Genomic DNA, 23,166 nt, shown 5'->3' with positions numbered 1-23,166 from the left:
TCGTAAATGAGAAATCGGTAATATGTCGTAAAAATAAAGCATTCAGACTAATGCGATATTAGCTATACCGTATTTAAAGCATCTATAAAATTGTATTTGTATTTATTTACTTAATATGTTTGAGTCCACCTCGAATAACTAAAGCTAGCCTTAAAGCTGGTTAATGGTTGACATAAAACTCAATTTTATGGGTAGGATGTTTGACGTCATTACGATTGTTTCATATGACTTCAATATGGTTAAATTACATCATTTTAGAACAAGAAATTTTTTGGAACTACAGTGTATATAAATGAAAATATATACCAGAAAAAGGCACTGTTTAGAAGTGAACCCTGCCCCAAATTTGATTCAACCTTCCTCAAAAGAGTTCAAAAGTCAGCGCTCACATGACCGAACGGCTAGAAACGAGACAATAGCGTTCCACGTTCATCACGGGCGATCATTTATCACGGAAACCTTTGCTGGTGGCAGAATAAAAAGAAACCATCACTAACAAAGCACCGGATTGTTCGAACCCGTCATGTACACTCCTTAAGTCAGAGTGGATCTCCGAAAAATCATCCCTCACCGGCTGCCACAGGCATTACAATCGTATCGGAAATATCTTAATCATCTGCTGGAATATGGGATAGCAGCAGGAAAAGGGCAAGAGGAGGATGGGGACTTTTTGTCCTGGTGTCTTTTGACGCCTGAATAAAGCGAAGGAAACCTTTGCGAAACCCTTGCGAAACCCTTTCCCACGGGTTTCTTGTGGTTAGTTTATAGTTAGCCCTTGGGCGTTCGAAAACGTTTTCGTCGAGACGTACGTGGCGGCGAGGGTGGCCTGCTCCACCCTGTTGTTTAAAGCCTTCGGTATCTTTTGTTGGTACAGAAACCCGTGCGCTTAGTATGATAATTTACTGGTTAGAGGCTTCCCTTTTTCCGAGCTGTTTCAATTATCGGCTCGGAACGAACGAAGGTTGCGAAAGGCTACGGTTTCATGGTGAAATATTCTGACCAACCCTTTTCAACCGACCCTGCGATGGTGGACCCCTTAATTGGCTAGATAAGCTAGCATTAGACGAGTGTTTAACCTGTTACCGAATAGACATTATCGAAAGCTAACTAAATCCTTGTGGTTGGGAAGAGATATTTTAAAGTAAAAACTTGAATAAAAGGGCCAAAACCACCAACTCAACGCACTCTAATTGCAGTTAGGGAAAAGAGTTCAAAAAGTATAAAGATTATCTAAAGTAGAATAAAGTGAAAGCTTAAAAACTAATAAGAGTACTCAGTTAATTTTGATGCGGAGCGATGCTGTCTCGATTGAAATCACAGTTATTTAATTAAATGAATTCTAATACACTTGAAACAATTGTATTCAATCATTTGGCTATAAGCCAATCGACCTTATCACCAATTTCTTGGCATGTGAAATGACCTGATGATGCGATTTAACTCGATGGTCATTTCCCGCCTCCCGTTGTATGCATAACTGTCATCCGACGTTAATCTGGACGAAAGTGAAATATCAATCGGGAATATTATAAATTAATTATTCGCGATTTTCTTTATCTTCCTACTCGTACTTCATCCATCACCACCATTACCGACCTCTTTTCCCTCGATTGCAGCATCAAAAATCTCCATAGCTCGACCGCCCCGAATGTTAATTAAAATTGAGCAAATAATTCATTTGACTACTGTACGCAAATTCCATCGGAGCCATGCAATCCTTGTGCCATTTTGTGGATTTCCTTACCATGACCTAAAAGGTCACCGATAAAGGTGACGGCTTTAGGTGACGCACTATAGGGCCTCGAATTTTCACAACGAAGTTAAGTGGTTGACAGGAAAATGAGGAAGCGAAGTAAAAAAATCAATTATCGGCAGGAAATTGAAATTCGAGTACGCTGATAAAGGTTAGTGGTGTCAACCGCGCGATGGGAGAAAATTCTCCAGACTAGGCAAGTTTAGCTGCGGTCTTCATCGGTGAGACATCCGAGGGGAAACGTTGGTGCAATTGTATGTTTTGATTGCGGTTAGGAAAACTTTTCCACCTCACCATCCTAACCAATGGGTGAACTGTGTGAACGTAATCAATTTTGGCTGGCTTAAAACAGGATCGAAACACCACGGCGTAAGCGAGCATTCTTCGAACATATTCCAATCATTTAGAATACCACTTTCATTGGACATTCCAGTATGAAGTTTTGGAGCACGCACTTTCAGGTTAACGCGGTACGTTTCGCATGATCTGAAATGTCAAAACAAGTTTTATTAGCTTTTGTATTGCACTACAATGCGCTTTACATGTGGTGAATTATGCCAAACATGCGTAACCAAAATATGCAAACCGATACAATTTGAAATTCGCTTGGCATCGCTTGTAGCATGCTAGATGGACATCAATATGTGGGCAATTGCGAGCGGTTTGATCAAATACAAATCTAATCAAACGGCTTGGAATACCTTTGCAGCGGAATTTCGGATCGTAATTACAAGCGTGTGTTGGATGTATATGAAAATCTTGATTTAGTATTTTGTAATGCATAACTGTTTCCTTACGCCTACAAAAAATATAATAATTGGTAAAATATTAATACCTTTTCAATTTTGTTAAAGCTTTTCAAATTATATTCAGCTATTTTCTTTGCTACAAAAACGAACTATTACACAATACGATAGATAAACGTATTGAAAAACATAGGAGAAATGGTCGATTATAATTTGCCTAGATGACATTTATGCCATTATGAAAAATTTATAGACATTTATGCCTTTTTGACAAACAATTTTAGTTTATGATTGTTGGGAGTTCAAATGCAGCATTGGAGCTGTCAACGTAGTACTTATTTTCAGTTGTAAATATAACCATACGAGAAACCCTCTGACCGCCATGGGCACCCCCAACGATGGGCTTTAACGATTACGCGCCTAGAAATGGATTCCTGTTGGGAGCTTGGAGTTACAACAGCAGAGAGAACGTCTTGCCTTAGGGAGTTTTTAGTTTAGGGATAATTTATGACACACGCATTCAATAGAACCAATTGCATTTCGCCTGTGGCGTTGTCCTTTCATTCACAAACAATGGTGTTTTATCTCAGTTCTCCCATTGAAACAATACAATACATGCATGAGTATGAAACGCAGAAGGATATATTTCAAATATTTGCAATTAAATGAGACATTAATAATAAAATGAGAATTCTTCATGAAACGTGTATGATAACAGAGCATTGATTCATTTTGAAACTGGCAAAACACATCATGAATGATTTTATTGGCACTCATATATCAATACCAAATCAATATAAATACTATGTATGTTGTTAAGATGTTAAGATCGTTTAATAATTTACGAATGTACCGCTTCTTCACTGTCAGCTAATCGGATTGAGCATAGCCGAGGAAATTACTTCAGAGTAACCGCTTTAAACTTGTCTACGCTCCATGTCACTCTCGCTTTCTCAACGAGCTTTAATTTTTATCGCATTAATGACATCAAATCATTCTGCATTCTTAAGCGACCAAATCCAATTCCAGGGAAAACGAGGGATGAGAAAATTAGTAATTAGTTTCCCATCAGCCAGCCACTCGCTGAAACCGACGTTCAACCGGCAGCCTGGACGCTCTTCCGGGCCAGTACGATGCCGATGGGTCCGGTTTGATCTTCAAGGGGCGGAAGGAAAACATTTTATAAACATTATTCCACTGGACCGGGATGGAATGAATATTAACGTTTGCTTGTTTCAGTGAGTCGTTGATACGGGTGGAATGTTAGGCTTCGAGCCGTCAACTCGTATCTCTGGCATAAAGCATTGGAGGCTGTAGCTGTCGTTCATTTGGAATTTTATCCTATTACGACGGATTGAATGGTACACATTTAAAATAGAAATGGAATTTTGATTTTCAAATGCAATATTAAGTATTGCAATAGTACTGCAAGTGTCCTAAATTTGTTATTACCCGTAGTCATTACCAACTAAGGCATCTTTTGAATGACTTCAATTCAATTACTTCAATTAAATTAAGGTTTCTTAATACACCTTTTGTTTATCCAATTACATGTTTATCTTGCAAGGTCAGCACCAGGTCGACGAACCACTCTGTCAACTACACTACATGGTACAGACGTTTAATGAGGGCTGAATTCTTCATCAGATTTTTTGTTCGCTACTTCAGCTGAATATGACAAACTTGGTAAATGTTTCGTTTTGGAAACTTTTCCTTTCTTCTTACATTCCAGCATCGGCTTTCCTTCCGCTCATCAGCTTGCCAAAAAGGGCGTCGCACCGGCAGGAAGCTACGGGAAACGAAAACACTCGCGGAAAATGAAGGGCAGACATCTGCGGCGGCGGTTCAGCCTACAGCCATCGTTCATGAAGGACGACACGGCCGAGGAGCGACCGAAGCGAGAAAAGTAAGTAAAACCATCGTCAACCACCTTATGCGGTGCTTCTTTCCCCGGTTTACGGACATTGTAAGCCCCGGTTTGCCGTTTGGTGTCGATGGCGCTTGTTAACTGTTGCGGGCGGGCTCAAGTTTCCTCCGCTCAAGGTCAGTCCAAATTGACCTAACGCTGAACCAATAGGACAAAAGTATACCACTGGGAAGTTCTGCAACAACAGACAAGTAGATTTAACAGCACTCGGGGATGGTTTTTCGAACGTGCCGAAAACGAGGGACATTTTCTAATGCCTGTCGAGATCATTCAAAGAGCTGTTGAAGAAATTTTTCTACGGCAAAAAAATGCAAAACAGATGAAATTTCAAAGAAACGTAAATCATGGCTCGGATTATCGTTCGAAAAGTTTCACGATTTATAACATACTTTTCCGGACTCGGTTATGTTTAAACCGTCGCCCGGTGCAAAGGAACCTTTTGATTGGAGAAATACTCGTGCTACACCCTTCGAAGGTTTCGTTTATGGAGCGGTGTTGTCGGTTGTTGCGGCTTCAGGAAAAGATTAAAACATCTTGTAATATAATAATTATGACTTAAAATATTATGAAGCTTAAGCTTTTTTTTAGAGTATTATCTTTTCAGAAACATCTATAGCACACGTGCCGGGAAAGGCACATTCAATTCTGTTTGAACTCATTTTCTTTGTTTCTTAAAAAATAAGGAAAAGAAATCCAATCCAGCAAATAAAATTGAATTTTGAATTCTTATAGTATGTCTATGAATTCAAACGAACAGTCAAATATTATAGAACGAACATTTGAAATATTAGTAGCAACACAGTTCAGACTACTACTAATCTATTCAATCGTGCCACAGAGATAAATTAAATTGTGTTAGAGAATGTATTTCAAAAACATAAGATAAAACGATGCAGAATAACGGAAAAATCGTTAGTAGTTGATAATATTAATTTGGAAAAGTTTTGAAGGGTAAGGTCATCATTATACGACAGTCGTAAAGCATGTTTTGCCGTACGAAAACCAAATTTTGTTTAATCATACTCAGGATAAGATAGTTTGGTAATTTAGCATTGCGTATTTTGAGGATGCTTTGTATTCGAACTCTGATTAATGATTATAATCTGAAATTGGTAGATTGGTTATTGGTAGATTAACTGTATTAGACATCAAGAATTGCTTTTAATGCAATTTGAATATTTGCTCCTCATATCATAAAACACTAAAATCAAAGGAAAAAATTGCAAATGAATTGAAAGATGTTTATATTAACTGTGAAGTATATATATTCAGTAAGTTACTTCGGTAAACAAAATTAAATTCCAAAATTTTTCCAAACAACATAGATTAGTTTTCAAGCGCACCACTGCAACGATCAATTAGAGAGATTTTTTGAAGGAGGATTACGAAAGCTGAAATATTTTTTTAAACGGCTCTTGGCTAAACTGAACCACAACAAAAAAATAAATTGATCGGAATCAATTTAACTTTCTATGAAAATCTCCATTACACACCCACAGAACCAATCACTTCCATTTCAATAATGTGTTTACATCTACCAATCGTTTCGGTTGTTTCTTTAGAATTCCATTTTGTTACCTGTATTTCGCGGGCAGTTATTTTAACCATTGGAAGATGATTACAGGAGTTGAGTTGCTTTCCATTTGATTTAGCGTTTCCGTTCCACATCTTCCCCGTCCGTTTTGTTGCCGTTGTGTATTCGGAATGCCGAAAGCATCCGGTAGCATCCCACGAGTAATTTAGCGATGAGGAATGCGCTTCCGCTCCCCGAAACAGCATGCCATCAGAGTCTATTTTCTTACCGCAACGGCCGCCGAAGGTGTGCTGTGGGGTAGAAATATGGACCCGCACTGTGGGGATGTAGGGAAAACAAACCGCCGGGATTCGACGAAATTGCCAAGACTGTCGATAGAGAACTCCCCGCCTGGGAGGGTTTCCGGGGCACTCGAGCAGAAGTGGGGTTTTTGAAAATGCTCCTGTCTATCTGAAAATCTCGTCGTCATTCACACCGCTTCTCGAGCATTTACCTGGCGCGGGTCGAGCGGGCTGATCGGAAGTCCGGAAGCAAAAGTTGAACAAACCTGGACTGTGGCTCGGACGAACGATAGATCCCTGAGGCGCTGTGAACGATCGTCAACAGCAGTGCTCGACATGATACAGCATTATGGTTTGGTGTCTGAGGCGAAGATATTTTTTTACAGTTTCCTTGCTTCGAAATAATCTTCCTAGCTTTCCACGACGGACCTCCGCAATGGATTCCTCCGAAAACGTCTTCTCACGTAGCGAACGTAAATTCATTTTGTCCTCTTATTTTTCTTCTTTTCCGTCGTGATTTTTTCATTATTTTTCCTTTCCCGATACTAAGGCATTTATTTATGCTAATCTGAAACATGTACCGACACGAAAGTCTGAACGTGATTTAAACAGTTTTTTTTATTTTCACTTTCTTCTCTTAGGATACTTTTCTTTTGTGACGCTAGTGCTAAAAACAGTCTATTGGATTAGTACTGACAAATTACTTTTTATTTTTCAAGCTTGGAACTGTATGACAATTATAGCAACCAAAAGTTACTTGAAGTGTATTGAAGAGAAACTCCACAAATTTTAAGTATTCGATAATTCATTGGATTGAGATCTGACAAAGTTGTAAGCCAGACTTTCTGGTTAAAAAAGTTGATTAAATTTGCCTGTTTCCAGGTATGGTTCAAATTAGCAGTGTTAAATGGTGTTTGAGCAACTTATCCATCGAATTAATTCGACCGAATCGAGCTGTCCACTTTCATACATATCATGTCAAAGGAACCGAACCTGTGTTGTAATATATAAAAAATATATAATATTAATAATAAATTTATTGTCATTCAAAATCTACACATCTATTGTAACCTCATTTCTTCATCTTCTTGGCGTAACGACCTTGTTGGTCATGCCTGCCCCCATTGAGGGCTTACGAAACTTTCTCCTGTGTGTACGTGGATAATCAGTCATCTCGTACAGGGGAAGGTCCGGTCTCGGTTGGGATTCGAAACCACGCCGCTACCGATCGGCTGTCGCGGACCCCGCATTAAAATATTTAAAAATATGTAGAAAGTGTATAAACTACGGCTTCTCCACTACCGCCCGATGAAAAAGGTGTCTGAGATTATATTCGCCACCGTGTAAATCTTGTCATAGACATCATTAACCGAATCACATTGTGAAAATCATAGCATATTTCTTTGGTATTATACATAATATTCATTACAAACTGTTTTGTTTTCTAGGCCACTCAAGAACGACGAAAACTCGATTAGTTCCAACGTGCGGCATAAAATCGTCATGATGGGTGCGGCCAAGGTAGGCAAAAGCTCTCTCATCACACAGTTCCTGTACAGCAGCTTTTCGCCCAAGTACAAACGAACGGTAGAGGAGATGCATCATGGCCACTTCTCGGTGGGGGGTGTAAATCTGACACTGGACATCCTCGACACTTCCGGAGCATACGAGGTAAGCAGTGGAAATGTGTCCGTTTGAAGTGTGCTAAAGTGCTGTGTAAACATGTCCAAATGTCATTCCCATGGCCGGATCAATTCAGTCATATTTGAGAGAGCTGTAGTGCTGTTGGGGTTTCTCGGACTGAGGGACAGTAATGCCCCGTGGGAATGGTCCCTTTTAGAGGTTTTTGATGTTTACTAATGAAGACTTTCAAACGATTGAAATGATTCCAATACAACATCAGTTGGATGGAGCCATAAGTAGTAATAATGGTAAAATAAATAGTCATCCTTATACTTAATTTAGTTTTGAGCGTAACTTAGCGTTTTTTTCGTTTGACGCGTTTTTTCGACCATGCGTTTTTCGACCGTCGCGCCCGCAACGGCTAAAACCAAACATGCGATGGAAACACTCTTTCTCTGAATCGTTTCCAGAAAAACATCAAGAACAAAATCACTACATTATAACACAAAACCTCTGTGCCTTGAACGATAACGGTTTCATCTTCACTTAAGCACAAGTTTTAATGTATTTTAGACAAAACTTTTGTAAACAAAACCTCCACACGCACGAATGAACAAGTTAGAACTGCATTGACAGCTTGCTTTGATTTCCTTTGTAAAGGTAGGGTAATGTTAGCCAGTTTCATGAAAATGATAATTTTTCAAGACACTGAAAGGGCCAAGGTATGTACATCGTTACAAGGTAATCTAATTTTTAAATCAACATGTTTTGTTATCAAAACAGGTAATGAATGATTTTATTGAAACCTTTTTAGTGTTGAAAAAAAACTTTGCTCTATTTTTGTTCATTGATCATATGGTGATCCTTTTATCATCGAAAAATAATAGATACGTCAGCTGTCCCAACCTTGGTTATTTGATGCAAATAACTATTTCAGGTAAAGCCCAAGGTATGCATGTAGTGTTTCAAGGTAAATTTATTATAACATAAATAATTTTCGTGATCAATGTGTTCTGAAAATGCCAGGATTTTTAGTGTTGCAAACTATAAACTGAAGAAGCATGGTTTTCATGGGCACTTTATGATAAAATCAGTGTTTTGGTTATCCATTAGTGGGCCCAGGGTGTGTATAGAGTTGTAAGGTATTTTTGTAAAAGTACATTTTTTGTTTTCAAAAAGATAGGATGCGTTCCGTAAAAAATGTTTATGCGAACAACAATCAGCAGAAACACGATCGCAATCGGTTTTTCTTTCTACTTCATGTAAATATAATGGGCATCTGAAACTGATCTTGTGAAAACCCAAGGTGTACACAGCATATCAAATAGAGGTAATGGAATATCATCATGGGTTTTCTATAAATGGAATGCATGAGCTGTAAAGATTGTTAGATACGAAGAGAGACAGCATTGCAAGGTGACTTAATTTTTCGTCATAATTTTGACATCTTGATGCAACAGTTTTGACACCGTTGAGGGGGGCTGGAGACAAGGTGTATATATTAGAAAATGAAGTCGTCCAGAGTAAAATGACATTTCATGACTTGACGTAACAGCTTATGACATATCATTACTCAAATATGGCACACCTGCTAAAGCGAATTAAAGTCACCTTCTATATTTATACACCTTGGGCTTGAGAGTCAAAAAAATGTGAAATAGAGACATTACAGAGTAAGAAGGAGCAAGTGGGAGAGGAAGTCAGAGAGACTGGGCGAGCGGGAATGAGAAAGAAAGAGAGCGAGAGAGAGAGAGGGAGAGGGAGAGAAAGAGAGAGAGAGAGAGAGAGAAGGAGAGAGAGAGAAAGAAAGAGAGAGAAAGAGAGAAAGAAAGAGAGAGAAAGAGAGAGAAAGGGAGAGAAAAGGGCTGGGAAGCGTGTGAGATAGTGAGAGAGAGTGAGAGGGGGGAGGCGTGCGAGAGAAAGAAAGAGAAGTTAGAGGAGGCAGCCTAAGAGGGGGAGAGGGAACAACCGTGCGCATTAGAAATTTGGTAGCAACGTGGTCAGTTAATTGGAACGCGCATCTACATGCATCCGCAAAACGAACAAGGGACATACATCCTTCCGAGAAACACAGAAGGTGGGAGATAGCAAGCGTCGCAGTGTTCCGGCCTTCGAGCTGATACTGCGCCATTGACGAATTATCACATATCCAGAAGGATCCTGCAAGATAGTATGGAGAGATACGGATGTACACCGGAAGTATCATCAATGTGTGCTCTTTACTTCTCTTAATTTTTGTCTCCCTTTTCGTAGAGGGTTTTATTCAATGACCGATACAATGTGGCAATCGCATCGCAATCATGTGGATTATCATGCGTAGCAGGAGTTAAAAACCCGGCACTTTCAAAAGTAGAGTTGCAATGTGTTGTAACTTGGTTTGGCAATGAAGAAACCTCCTGCTGAATTAACCGAAAGGTTTGGTAAACGTGATTTCATGAGCCATCGGTGATATTTGTATTTAAATTATAACCGCCATTTGACACAAAAGACCTTCTACAGAAAGAACTAGAAAATGTAACGGGGACGACATGAAACCTTCCATGGGACGGAAGGGGATCCAGGAGTTACCGACGGGCCAGGTACCTGGCCTCCAAAAAACTAGTTTCATGTCTGAAAGCAAAAGCGGCAATAATGCTAGAAATATAAAGGCATCAATACAGAACCTTAACATAAACATAATATTAGTAACTCTACACCAATTGCACGCAATATTTCAATAATGCAACAATCTTGATCATTTAACGTTAGTTACTTGAATTCATTGGTAGCGGTTATCAATTATCGCGTAATGAGTATACAACTTATGGAAGTTTTGTAACAGATTATTTATCGTACAAATTGAAAATAACTTTTTATCACATCTCTTCAAAAAATCTTCAAAATTAGTTGATTCTTTAGAGACAAGTGAACAAAAATGAAAAAAATCTTATAAAGCACTCTTGCTGCTCGTTTTAAAGTGAACACTTATTTTATACGACAAGCTGAAGCATTTAAGTATTGCTTTTTCAAACATTGGCGGGTTTACACTTTTCATTTTTCGGTTGGAGCTTACAAGACTTTGGAAATAAGGAAAACAATTGATTGTATGTGTAATCTCTTGGGTATTAACACGTGAAAAAAATCTCACAAATGGCACCGGTATCGGTACTATTTAGCTCGTAGTTTTTCGATGTATTTCTTGTTGAAATGAATGTTTTTTAATGCTGCCTGTATTAAATTTTTAAATTTGTGCCTAAGTATCGCGCTTAAGAACTTGAATTGAAAAAAATCTCTGATTCAATGCTGCTTATGTATGTTATGTAAAACTAGACTATATTTTACCAACGATATCTTGTTGATGTCAAAAATGTTAATATAGAAACAAAATCAGAATACAGTATGACATAGAAACCACTTATCACCAATACAGTTTACGATAGGAAAGTAAATACACTTTAAGTTAAACATTAGAATGCTTCGCTGTTGGTATTACTTGCAATCTAATTAATTTTGATCGTGAGAAAACCCATAACAAGGTCTAATTGAATAACATCTCTTGCACAAAAATGACCTCCAAGCATGCAGTACACTTTCACCCTTCCCTAAACTAGGTATGTCATGATAGGCGTATGTTTGCTGTTGGACACTTATGTTCGAAGTCTTCCAAAGCCGAATCAATCACTCAACACTATAACCGTGGCCCTGGGCTGGAAACGCAAACTCCGGAACAAGGGCAAACAAATATTGACATGGGCAAAATGTTCAACTCAATTCTTTCCACCAGCACGCCTCGTTCGTCCTTCGGAGGTGCCGAGTGTTCGCCGTTAGTCTGTGTTTGGTGTAAACTTTTCTTTTCCTGTTTCGTTTACTATTGCGACAAGTGCTGGCACCAAAGGGCGGCTTGTTTTATTCAAGGGTGCTATGTTTGGAAAACTTTCACGCCTCTCCGTCCTTGCCTTTTGGAGCGCGCTGTATCACAGATTGCGGGCAAAACTGCCTTCGAAAGGGTGGTCTCTAGGGTAAGTTTTTTTTCTTGGTATGCAGCTGCTACGATAATACATTTTGCAAAGTTTTATCTTTGATCTTCGCTAAGTCCGCAAACTAAAGATGGATTCCGCGGATCAAGTTTGCTGTGGGAATTATTTTAAATCAATCCAAATGATCTATTCTAATTTTAAACTATGAAAAATGGCAGCAGGAAAGTAAAATAAACCTTATCCTTATACCGTCATCCTTTTTTCTAACACGACAAATCACTCTCCAAATGGGTAATAAGGCAGAAAAAGGTGTGATATAATTTGCGCAACCCAAATTACGTCCCTAAACAAAGGATCCCCAAAGATACCTAACCTTAGTGTTCGTATGGCGTCAAACGGCAAACGATGACGCCATCGTGCAGGCGTGTGGTTAATGGATACATCCCTTCATTGATGTTTTCGGCAGACGAACGGAGGTCCAGCAAGTGGGATGTTGGTTTTGGAAAGCCATTAAAAATTTAGCTTTAATCTAGCTCACCTCAAATCGTTAGCTGGCCCGTCCCAGGCGTGATATGATGGCTGCATAGCTACATAATTCCTTGTTGAGCGCCTTGTTGAGCGACTCCGTCCTACCATACCCGTAAGGGACCTTTGTTTTTGGTTTATTAGGGAATCTAGGGATTTATTTTTGATGTTCCCCATTTTTTAGTAGGAAAAGGTTAACAAAAAGATAGGGATCAAAGATTTCCCCCGATTTAGGAATATAACAAGTTTCTTAACAGGCCGGTACGTTTATGCGTTTAATCGCCGATAAGCAAAATAGATCAGTTAAAAAATACAGGACTAGGGAAAAACTTGAAGGGAATGAAAAGCAAAATTATACAACAATGCAACAAAAACCTGCAACATCAACATCTAAAAGATGCAGCTTAATTTAATTTCTGAAAACTAACAATAATAAATAGATCTAAAATAATAATAATATAACGAATAAAAATAACAATGATAATAAAGCTATAATGAACGAAACTTTTCTTTGACTTACACATAGAATTCCCAATAACCGATCTGTAAAAATATGCTATAACCAGTCTACCATTTTTAACCACAATTTTAGATGCAGATTTTTGACAACCCAGGCCGATGCACAAAGCTTTTTTATTGTTACCGCTTTATGTTTCCATCTTTAATGCTTTATGCTACCATCGAGAAACAAATTAATCAATCCAATTATTCTATTTTTTTACAACCTTTTTTACCTTTTTCAGTATGTGCCCTATCATCACCACTAAATATCGTTCTGGGTTAAGCTTTCTATTTTTGGTTCTGGAATGAGCTTTTCTTCCTTTTTCTCATGAGATCGATAGCATAATCTAAAAGCCCCTGAATGCATCCGTTAAGAGTTGTGATTGGGTTACAGTATTTTTTCCTTTTTTTCTCTTTCGGCTTATTTCACTCATGTTACCTCTTGTACGCTTGCATTTATTCAATTGCAGTTCCCGGCGATGCGAGCACTCTCCATCTCATCAGCAGACGCATTCATCCTGGTGTACGACGTCACCGACAGTATCACGTTTGAGGAAGTGAAAGCGATACGTGAGCAGATTCACGAGATCAAATCGACCACGGCGGTACCGATTGTGGTCGTCGGCAATAAGACCGATCTGAGCGAGGAGGACGAAGATCTGCGGCAGGTACGTGGGGGAGTAACGTTTGGAAAATATGCAAGTGATACTGATAGCGATTGCTTACGATTGATTGCGGTTAAATTTTAACTAACACATCACGCATAGCAACGGAAAATTAATCTTTGCCACGTTTAAAGTAATTAAACCAATAATCGCATAACGAAATCAAAATTTTATTCTTCCGATGTGCCTCAAAACAAATTAGAATAAAAACAATTCAGCGATATTTTGCAAATCAATTCTAAAACATTTACATTTTATGAAAGCTTTACAACAATTTATTTGGCCCATTAATTTCGGATGTTTTTGCATTTATGAAAAATAAATATCTGATTAATGGAACGTTAAGTAACCTATTGAAACAAAAAATAGATACATCCTTATAAATAAAACTAGGGTCTATCTAATCTTTTCATCAAAGTGTAGAGTGTGAAAAAATTAATAAGAAAGAGGTTTGTTTTCTTTTTTTTTAGGTTTTCCATTGGAATGGAATGGAAAAAAGTTCGTTGAAAAAAAGTTAAAAAAAGTTAAAAGTTCGATGCTTTAACATTGCGATTTTTGTAAACGCTGATGCTAAATCACGAAGCTCGATTGCTCCGACACGAGTGTTTGCTAACGATAGTACAAAAAGTAAAACATATGTTTAAATATCTGTTTAGTTTAGTCAACTTTAAGAACGTTTACATAATTAAATATTGTTAGCATTAATATTGTAATGTTGTAGCTCTATTGGATCAGTGCGTGTTTGCATTCAGAACTCATTTTGCCGGTATCAATGGTTAATTTTAGCAACACGTTGGAATAGTTACTAGTTAGTTATCACTTTTCTCCAATCGACACAGAAAGATACCTAAATAAATTTGCCTCTACGGAATTGCGTTCGTAATAACCGTTTTATGAAATTTTTCAAGATGAAACATTTCAATATTCGAATGTTGAATTTATCTTCTCCTACAGGTAGCACGTGACACAACCGAATCGATGGTGACAGTAGACTGGGAAAATGGATTTGTAGAGGCATCGGCTAAACTTAACAGAAACGTGACCCAGGTATAGAAATCACGAAAAATGATAAAAGAAGCTGTTGATTACAGTCTATTGTTTTTGTTCACAGATTTTTAAGGAGTTGCTGGTGCAAGCGAAAATAACGTACAATCTTAGCCCCGCTCTACGGCGTCGTAGACGGCAATCTCTTCCCCAGCAGGCCAGCACTGGTAGCTCTGGAGGTGCTCCATCGACGCCTCAAGCCACTCCAAGCGTTCACGTTCCTTCTGTCGCTCAGCTGCAGCATTTACAGCAAATTCAAGATAAAAGTTTGGGAGGAAAGCGTAACTCATGTATCCTTTCTTAATGAGTTACACTCGTCACTTTCCCACGCAAGCATCTTGTTTTGCCATATCTAAGATAGTATAAATGTCAAAATTGGTAAAATTATTCTGTTAGCGCCGTACCAATGTAAGAAAATTGCTAAGAACGGTGGTGAACTACATTGAAATTCGAACTAAAAAAGCATCAAACATCAAAGAAATAAGCGAACAAAAACATCTTGGTAGAAAAATAACTAATCTATTCGGAGAAATCGAAACTTTCAATCAAATTCTTTACACAATCATCTATTTGCTGTACCAGTTTCCCAAAATGTTTGATGTATATTTTCCATACGTTGGACCCTCCTTTTATAAGCTTTCCGTATTTTAAATCATAGGTTTGGTCAAAACTATATTTTCTTTAACAAAAACGAAAATGAATCATAAAAAATGTGTAAAGTATTGAACTGGAACAATACGGGTATCCAAAGGACAGAATGAGGGTTTTCAGATAGAAAGTATGGTAAAGCACAGGAAAAACATCAACTGTGCAAAAAAAAGAAACCGCTACAATATCAGCAGCCCCTGAAGTAGGAACTAGTTTAGAATATATGCACCAACTTAAGCGTGAGAACGAAAATGGCGAGCGATACAAATACAATATCATAAATGTGTGAGTGTCATAGATAAGTTGAACTTATAATTGTACATTTTTATCGTTTAGTTATAATTTGGAATACTTACAAAGGATCTTTCAAATTGCAAAAGATGATTTTCAGAAATGAATTAAATTTTGGCGGATTGGGGTATGAAAGCCAAATATAAATAAAACAATTACCCAATAAGATACGCATTAAGAACAGTTGTTTTGGGTGTGTGCATGTTGGTGTATATTAGTGTTTTGATAATAAATCTAATCTTTCTGAAGCGGGCTGGTTGCATTTGCCAATGGTAAAGTAATATATTAAACTTAAACAATACCCTTCCCAAAGTTCAAAATCCTAGACGATGCAATCTTACTTTTACTTTATTTTCTTATCACTATTTGATGAACGCAAAAAATAAGTTTCCCAATAGCTCGGCCGTTGCACCTCTCTTTTATAGTTCAACATTTTCCAATAAATACATTGACAGCACGAAGAAAGTTAAACACAATTTAATCATGAACTTTTCAGCAGCATTGGGAACGGGGAACAATGATGATTTACCCATCAAAATGTACTGAAGGGACACGATAATTGAAGATACTGTACTAATGTTAGGTATAGGTAAGAAGCCCAAAGTAACCATGTAGTTACGCCGATTAGAACACGGCCCATTAGCACTGGGGTAATCACTTGAAAGCAAGGGTTCGATCCGAATCCAATCCGAAACCGGACCCTACCCATAACAAGGGGATTGCCTATCCACATACGCATAGGAAAAAGTCTGGTTAGCCCTTGGTTAGAAGGCGGTCGCCAAAAAAGAAAATTGTAATAGGTAACTTAAATAAACCAAAATGATTGAAAATAAAGTAAACACCACTTCTAGTTATGTAAAAACGATGAAACTAATATCAACGGGCGATCATCAACAAGTGTTACTTGTTTTATTTTGGTTTTTAATGACGAAAACACCGAGGACAGTCGCAACAGTTGTATGAACATATTTTGGGACGATTAAAAAAATTAAAATGTAAAATAAAATATATATTCATGTATCATGTTTAAAGCTGACTGATACTGATTGCAGCCATTCTTTCCTAGGGAGAAGTTATGCAATAGAAAAAGTCTAAAATGAAAAAAAAACAAACCAAACGAATAATGGAAAAGCCTGATGAAGAACCTTTATCGCCGATAAACAGTCGATGCATTAAGTTGGGAGTGGCATAATAATAATAATATAATAAATATAATAGTGTGACGTTATGTAACTGAAACAACGTTATTGACAAGAAGGAAGAGTGAATGTAGCATGCATAGATTTTAAAACGAAAAGTCAACAGTTGCAAGTAAATAAAATTCAATTACGTTACCATCGTACATTCATTGTATTATATTGTTTATATAGATATAAATTTTACACGAAATATAAAAAATAGCATGACTAGCGAGTTGTCCGGAAGTGCTAACAACCCGGTAGAGTGAGGCACATTGCAAATGATGAATTTGTTCCACTTCCTCATAAGCAAACGGTGGGTATGTAAATGTTGTTTGATCAACCATAATGCGATTTATTGAATTCCCCATCATGTTACACTCCCATTTACAGCACATTCCGTTTGCATTTTTTATCCCTTATGAACCCATCACAGAAGTTTTGATGAAGATGAAGTTTTTAAAACTTCTGATCAATCTTGTACAAGTCTTTATTAAATGATTTTAATCAAATGTCTTGTGGATTATACTTTTAATATTATTAGGTAGTTTTATTAAATTCATTAATCTTCATATTGTTACCTTTAGTGCGTTGGCTTATCAATCTACCTGTTACTAAAACAACTGGATCAGCAGTCCAAATTTTGGCGGAACTTTTATTGAAGTTATACAAATAGATTGTTGATTACAGTATCAAATTAAAAATATTTATTATTGCACCATATACATGGGTTTAGGATCCTTTTCGCCGGGCTCCTCCGATTCTTCCACGACTGCATTTCCCGACGACTTGTTTATGTTTACGTTACCAAGGATGTTTACACGCGTATGCGTGAGCCTCTACCCCTAGCAACGGTTGCTAACGCAAAAGGCCCACACACAGGTACCTGCAGAACTGTCGGCCGGTTTCGAAAGGGAAGCACGAAACGTCATGCTAAACCTGCTGTTCAGTTTCTTTTTTAATTTCGTGCGTGCTCGTGTCGTAAGAAAATTGTTATATTTTCGAAAGCCAAATTAGGTCACTTTTTGAGAGCTATAAAAGTCATATCGTGATGAATTCATCAAAATTAGCAATGGTTTAATCAGTGTATTTGGTGGAGTCGGAGAGAAAAGAAAGTTTAATGAAGTTAAGTGAAAATGAATTATTGATTGGTGTTTGAATGTAAGGGAAAAGTGTGTTATTCGCAAATAAAAAAAATCAACATGCACCAATGATGTGAATATTTTATTCGGTTTCTACGAGTTAGCACTCTAACTACGACAGTTTTTCGTAGCGAATTCAGTTGCAGTAAAAGTAAATGTAAAAAAGGAAAGGTTTCCAAAGAAGTGATAACCAGATTACCGCAATATGAATCCTTCACCAGGAGCAATCAATCGTCATAGCAAGGTAAGTAGAGTTTGTTGCACCCTGAAGATTGGGTAGGGCAGAAACCGATCAAAATCTTTCTACTTGCCATCCCCGAAGATACTAGGAAGCCACTGCTCTTATCATCATTGTAGCCTCCTTTAAACCCTGAAGGTCGTTACGAAAGCCAAACCAGTTCATCGTCGCGTTGTTCGGATCGGTCTGACGATAAAGACCGTTCAGGTTGCTGAATAAGTGTAACAAATGATAGAAAGGTTAAATTTCAATTTCCATCAGAACTGTTAGTCTTTGGAAGAATACTCACGCATTCATGCAGTTACGGTACCACCAGCCGCTTGCATAGAACGCCGCACAAGAGCCCGGATGCTCATCGTTGTCCCGGTCCGGGGTGGAAAACTTCATCGCGTTGCTAATGCGCAGCGAGTCGTTTGCATTCCCATCGATGTACGATCCGAGATGCAACCGGTAGCCGGTGGACTCGTTGGCCACTTCAAATTCATCGTACAGGGCCGTTTTAACTGTGCCATCGTGGTCCTTCAGGTGAACCAGCAGCTGGAAGTAATCCGCTGCGGTGATCCGGTGTATTTTCTCCAACCCCAGCCAATACTCGCCCTCGACCGTGCCGAACCCGTCGCGGTAGTCCATCCAGTCACGGGTGAAGTTGACCGAGCCGTCGAACCGGCGCAACAGCACTATCCAACCGCCCTTCCGGTAGGACTGCTCGCAGTACACCCGGAAGGGAGCCACACTCGAGGCGGGCGGCTTGATCGTGTAAACGTCGCTCAGAAATGCCGGTGCTTCCTGACAGGATGCATAATAGGTGCCCACTGAAAAGGACCAGTTACTTTTATGTGCTTCGATTCCGTAAATCAGGTCGATTTGTTGATGGAACCAAAGACGAAGCTATACCTATACCTAAGTCTTACGATATACGAAATCATATATCGGATCAGTAAACCTTATTACATATATTGCAAAATGTCATACTGTAGGATTCTTGAAAACAAAATTGATCCGGATACTAAAAACATACCTTGCCAAGGAAATACTTATAATTACCCTCGCATTTTTGTCATTAACTTGTCCACTGTATTTAACAGTGACTACCGTTCAGAATATGCATGTAAAGCAGAGATCATCAGTAGATTCTTTTAGTACAGTTCTCAAACGGCAATAAGCAATTAAATTTAACTTAAGATCCGAAAATTTCACGGAAACTTAAAATTGATCATTTTGAGAGAAGAAAAGAATTATTTTTGATTTAACCAATTTTTTATACACAAAAATAGATTATTGTTGCCAAATCAGCGAATATTCAAATGGTAGACAAGTGAGATGATGCACGAGAAGTATGATCGGGTCGACGTCCTAGCGTGAGAATATTGAAAACGAGTGTTGTTGGCTGATCGATGAGTTTATCAGATAGCTCTCGATCGAAGCCAGAAGAAGAACGAGATAAATTTTAACACCACTACGTTAAGACACAAATAAATAAGTTAAAATCTAAGCACCAAAAATAAGACTTAGTTTTAACAATGATTGTGGCATTTCGCACTTCGCACAAAATGATTTTTTTTAATGATGGCTCCAGAACAGAATCTCCAATACTTATTTATGCCAAACGCCATTACGAAAAAAAGGTCAAGCTGTCACATTTTTTAATTGATGCTGCTCAGTTTTTTGTATTTTGAGATACCCAAATATCCTTGTATGTCATGTAAGTGTATATCCATTTTACATACTGTTTGAAGCATCCTGAAATGCGTTCAAAAAAGTATGAATATGGAAATAGAATTTACATGGTTATTAGTGAAATTCTGAACTAGAGTTGGGTCATGTGTTACTGTGCTTCGTAACACACACAGTACAGTAAAGTGTGGTACCACACATGCACTGTGGAAAAATGTGGTAGAACAATAAACTATCATTCTGTCATACAGATAAGGTATTAAACTCCTATTTGCTGTTGGAAAAAAATTATTTTCTAATCTTGTACCAAATATCAATTATATGTACGCCTTGCATACTGTCATGCAGAATGAAGTGTAACTTCAAACTGGTGGAAATTAGAGAAAAATAATTTTGCAATCTTGTATCAAGTACCAAATATACGCACGACATGCATACTTGTATCATCAGTAGCATGCGAACGAATGTTTTCCAAAGCCCGCGATGTTTTAACAATAAAGAAAAATAAGTTAACAACTAGTAAGCAATTTTTAAGTGAATTTTAATATATTGAGTAAGTTATGAGTATGTTTTGTGACGAAAAATTTATTGACTGGAATTTTTAATGGCTGTCAAAAATTAAACTTTTAAGTTGAAATTGAACAAATGGCGATGCTATGTGACAGTTTACTATACTACTATAAAAGCACAGCCCAGTTAATTATGTAGGTCACCACAGCATGGCAAACCAAAAAGTGTTACTTGACCCAACAGTAGTCTGAACATACGTTCCATATGGAATCTAAACATTCTACTGCCGTCCCGTTTCAGCTGCACATACCATTTTGACGCAGTGTTTTGTTGATGTTTTCAAGCTTATCTGTCGAACCAGAGAGGGGAAATACAGAATGGTTATTAATCTTCTCAAATCAGTTCGGACGCTGTTGACCGGAGATTTTTACCGCTGATGCCTTGTAACTTCTCTGCGATGACTTCTGCCGTGGCATGATTCGAACTCTGTATTCTGTTCAGGAAGGCAGATCATAACTTTGATTTTATAAATTTGCACTTAACACAAGACACGCTTTAATAGCACATAATACCTGCGTTCCAGGTTGCTTATACGGTGATCAATCTCGTCCAAGCGGTTCAGTACCCTATCATAGACGTAAAGGAAACACATAGGTTGTCGTGACAACGGTAACACCACCAACAGTGCCAGTTCTCTTTCCTTGTGAGGTCCAACGCACTTGCCGCACTATACTCACTGAAGCATAAGGTTGGTCTTGAGCTCTTGGAAGGGTTCAGTGTCGTTTGATAAGGCCACTTGTGCTGGACCGAAAGTCAATAGCGCAAGGCAACACAGAACAATGCACAGTAACCGTTCCATCGTTCAACTTCGAGCGCCTGGTGAATACTGAAAAAATCAATCGCGTCGATTCGCGTGAATCGCATGTTATGGTAAAGATTACGACCAATCGAGCGCGTGCAAACGGTACATGGTACTAATACATCGGGAGATGTGTTATAGTACAAAAAGATGCTGTGAGTAGAACTTTGTAAACGATGCACATTCACAATGCCGGGTTGCAATGCTGGCGTACCAATATTTCGTAGCGATAAGGTTGAACCAAAGGACATATGGCCTAAGTTGCCGATCCTTATCCCCTCTAAAGGTCTATATCACCTAGCGAAGGCCCAGGAAGCTGGGGTAAGCTAATTTTAGCTTAGACATATAGTAAACAAAATGTATCGTCAGATTGGTGATTTCATTGTTGCATAATATAATTATATTATCTGGAAAATGTCGAATTATGAGCCGAATTATCTCCATTTGCGGAAAGTTCTTCTTTTCTTACTCTCAGTAAAACTACGTGTCGTGGTTGGTTTGGGTGCTTTAAAAATGGCGATTTCGATGTCAACAACCGTGCGCATCAAGGAAGATCGCCAAGCTTCAGCGACGATCAATTGGTGGCATTGAAAGACGAGGATGCAAGCCAAACACAAGAAGGGCTTAGTTCAGGGTTAACAGTTACCCGCCCGGCTTTTTCTAAGCGTGTGCATGCGTTTAGATGACCATAATACGCGGAGAGGCATGACAAGGCCATTCTCCAGCACGAAAACGCTCGGCCTCACGTTGCTAGATCTGGCACCATCGAATTTCCATCTATTCCGATCCATGGCACATAGATTGACTGACCAGCAGCTCTCCTCCTATGAACAGATCCAGAATTGGTTAGATACCTGGGTTGCGTCGAAAAACGTATCATTTTTCCGAAAAGGAATACGCAATTTACCCGAAAGGTTGCAGAAAGTAATAAATAATAATGGCCAATACTTTGATTGACCCAATTTCTGCAAATAAAAATGCCACGAGCAAAAATAAACTTATGAAAAAACGGCCGTTATTTATTTGCGGACCTAATACAACGATCGATTTTATAATTATTTTATAACAATCAAACAGTTGTAATCAAGTGGGTATTTTTCAAGAATCTATATTGTTCGTTGAACGAATATAGTAGATCATATAATCCCATCAACCATATCAACCATGCAAAATATTCACTACCCTATGTGAGTAAGAATTCATTTTTAATAGATGACAAAATACGTTTATTTTTCAAAACATATGCCTCATTGTCCAATCCAATTCATATCCATAGCTCACACAATATTAATTTGCGGCGTTTCATATTGTTATATGGGCTAAAACATGAATTGCTGCAAAACAAATATTTTTTTGATGTTCATAACCAAATAGTTTGAAATTTATCCATCAAGGTGATAGTGCATGATTTTAAAACAAATTACAGTTGCGTTTGTTTTCTAATATGCAAAATCCTGTTTGCTCCATCTAGGATCGTGTAGTAAACATCCGCAATGGATTGTACACAATCCTTGCAACTGGAATCAGCTCTGATAAGAAATTGCATGCAAGTGCAAACCGTTCTAATACTCTTTGCAAGGAAGAGATTTCCACAGCGGAAAACTCATAGGTTCTATCTCTTTATGTTTCCTTGGTTTTCTCTCTACGAAGCAGCAACACTCCAAGTCATTGCTCTTGTTCGCTTACAATGGAGAGAAAATAAGGATCAAAACATATTGATACGACGACAACATCCAAGTTACATCAGAGACCAGTATGAGTTCGACCGCGTTAGGTACCGGAAGCACGGTCCGTTTGCTACAGTCGCCTGTAACCTGTACAACTAGTTAGTGTAGGAGGGGTCGTGGTGTTATTTATTTTTTACTTTTTCGGTTTGTGTGTGCTTTCAATTACCTCGTCACAGTGGCCCTTAGCCACGGGCTGGTTTCTTCGAAATTGGTAACGTGAGTGTGTGGTGATAAAGATAAATTTGCGCACATCCTTTTAAGGAGAAGTTATTGTGCAGCTAGAATAACAGGTGGCAGGGATTTTCCTGCGTCGGGAGGAAAAAAAAGAACGAACAGTGAAAATC

At 38.2% G+C, this 23,166-nt stretch overlaps 2 protein-coding genes across 2 annotated transcripts; one reads left to right on the top strand and one right to left on the bottom strand.

The window, feature by feature from the left end:
• The first annotated feature begins 4,316 nt into the window (after window positions 1-4,316).
• On the top strand, window positions 4,317-14,859 carry LOC131260225 (ras-related protein Rap1). The gene is made up of 5 exons (XM_058261916.1): window positions 4,317-4,405; window positions 7,690-7,912; window positions 13,317-13,514; window positions 14,466-14,558; window positions 14,623-14,859. Exons 1-5 carry the CDS (start codon window positions 4,317-4,319, stop codon window positions 14,857-14,859), a joined length of 840 nt encoding a protein of 279 aa, XP_058117899.1.
• A 3,280-nt stretch (window positions 14,860-18,139) lies between these two features.
• Window positions 18,140-21,095, bottom strand: LOC131264984 (ryncolin-1-like). Its single transcript, XM_058267248.1, has 6 exons — window positions 20,974-21,095; window positions 20,809-20,862; window positions 20,668-20,729; window positions 20,547-20,585; window positions 18,342-18,864; window positions 18,140-18,263 (listed from the first exon to the last, which is right to left on the bottom strand). The coding sequence occupies exons 1-6, from the start codon at window positions 21,093-21,095 to the stop codon at window positions 18,140-18,142; spliced, it is 924 nt and encodes a 307-aa protein (XP_058123231.1).
• Between the last annotated feature and the right edge of the window lie 2,071 nt (window positions 21,096-23,166).

Source organism: Anopheles coustani, chromosome 3 (genome assembly GCF_943734705.1).
Source record: "Anopheles coustani chromosome 3, idAnoCousDA_361_x.2, whole genome shotgun sequence".
In the NCBI taxonomy this organism is placed as follows: domain Eukaryota; kingdom Metazoa; phylum Arthropoda; class Insecta; order Diptera; family Culicidae; genus Anopheles; species Anopheles coustani.
Note: the sequence above shows the minus strand (reverse complement) of the source record. Positions and strands in the feature narration are given on the sequence as shown.

Excerpts from the sequence above, each read along its gene's own strand:
- LOC131260225 (XM_058261916.1), top strand. The coding sequence starts at position 4,317 with ATGAAGGGCAGACATCTGCGGCGGCGGTTCAGCCTACAGCCATCGTTC. Across the intron at positions 7,913-13,316 it reads ACACTTCCGGAGCATACGAG|TTCCCGGCGATGCGAGCACT; the intron begins GTAAGCAGTGGA and ends ATTCAATTGCAG. Across the intron at positions 14,559-14,622 it reads TTAACAGAAACGTGACCCAG|ATTTTTAAGGAGTTGCTGGT; the intron begins GTATAGAAATCA and ends TTTTGTTCACAG.
- LOC131264984 (XM_058267248.1), bottom strand. The coding sequence starts at position 21,095 with ATGGAACGGTTACTGTGCATTGTTCTGTGTTGCCTTGCGCTATTGACT. Across the intron at positions 20,730-20,808 it reads ATAAGCAACCTGGAACGCAG|AATACAGAGTTCGAATCATG; the intron begins GTATTATGTGCT and ends CTTCCTGAACAG. Across the intron at positions 18,865-20,546 it reads CAAAACACTGCGTCAAAATG|TGGGCACCTATTATGCATCC; the intron begins GTATGTGCAGCT and ends GGTCCTTTTCAG.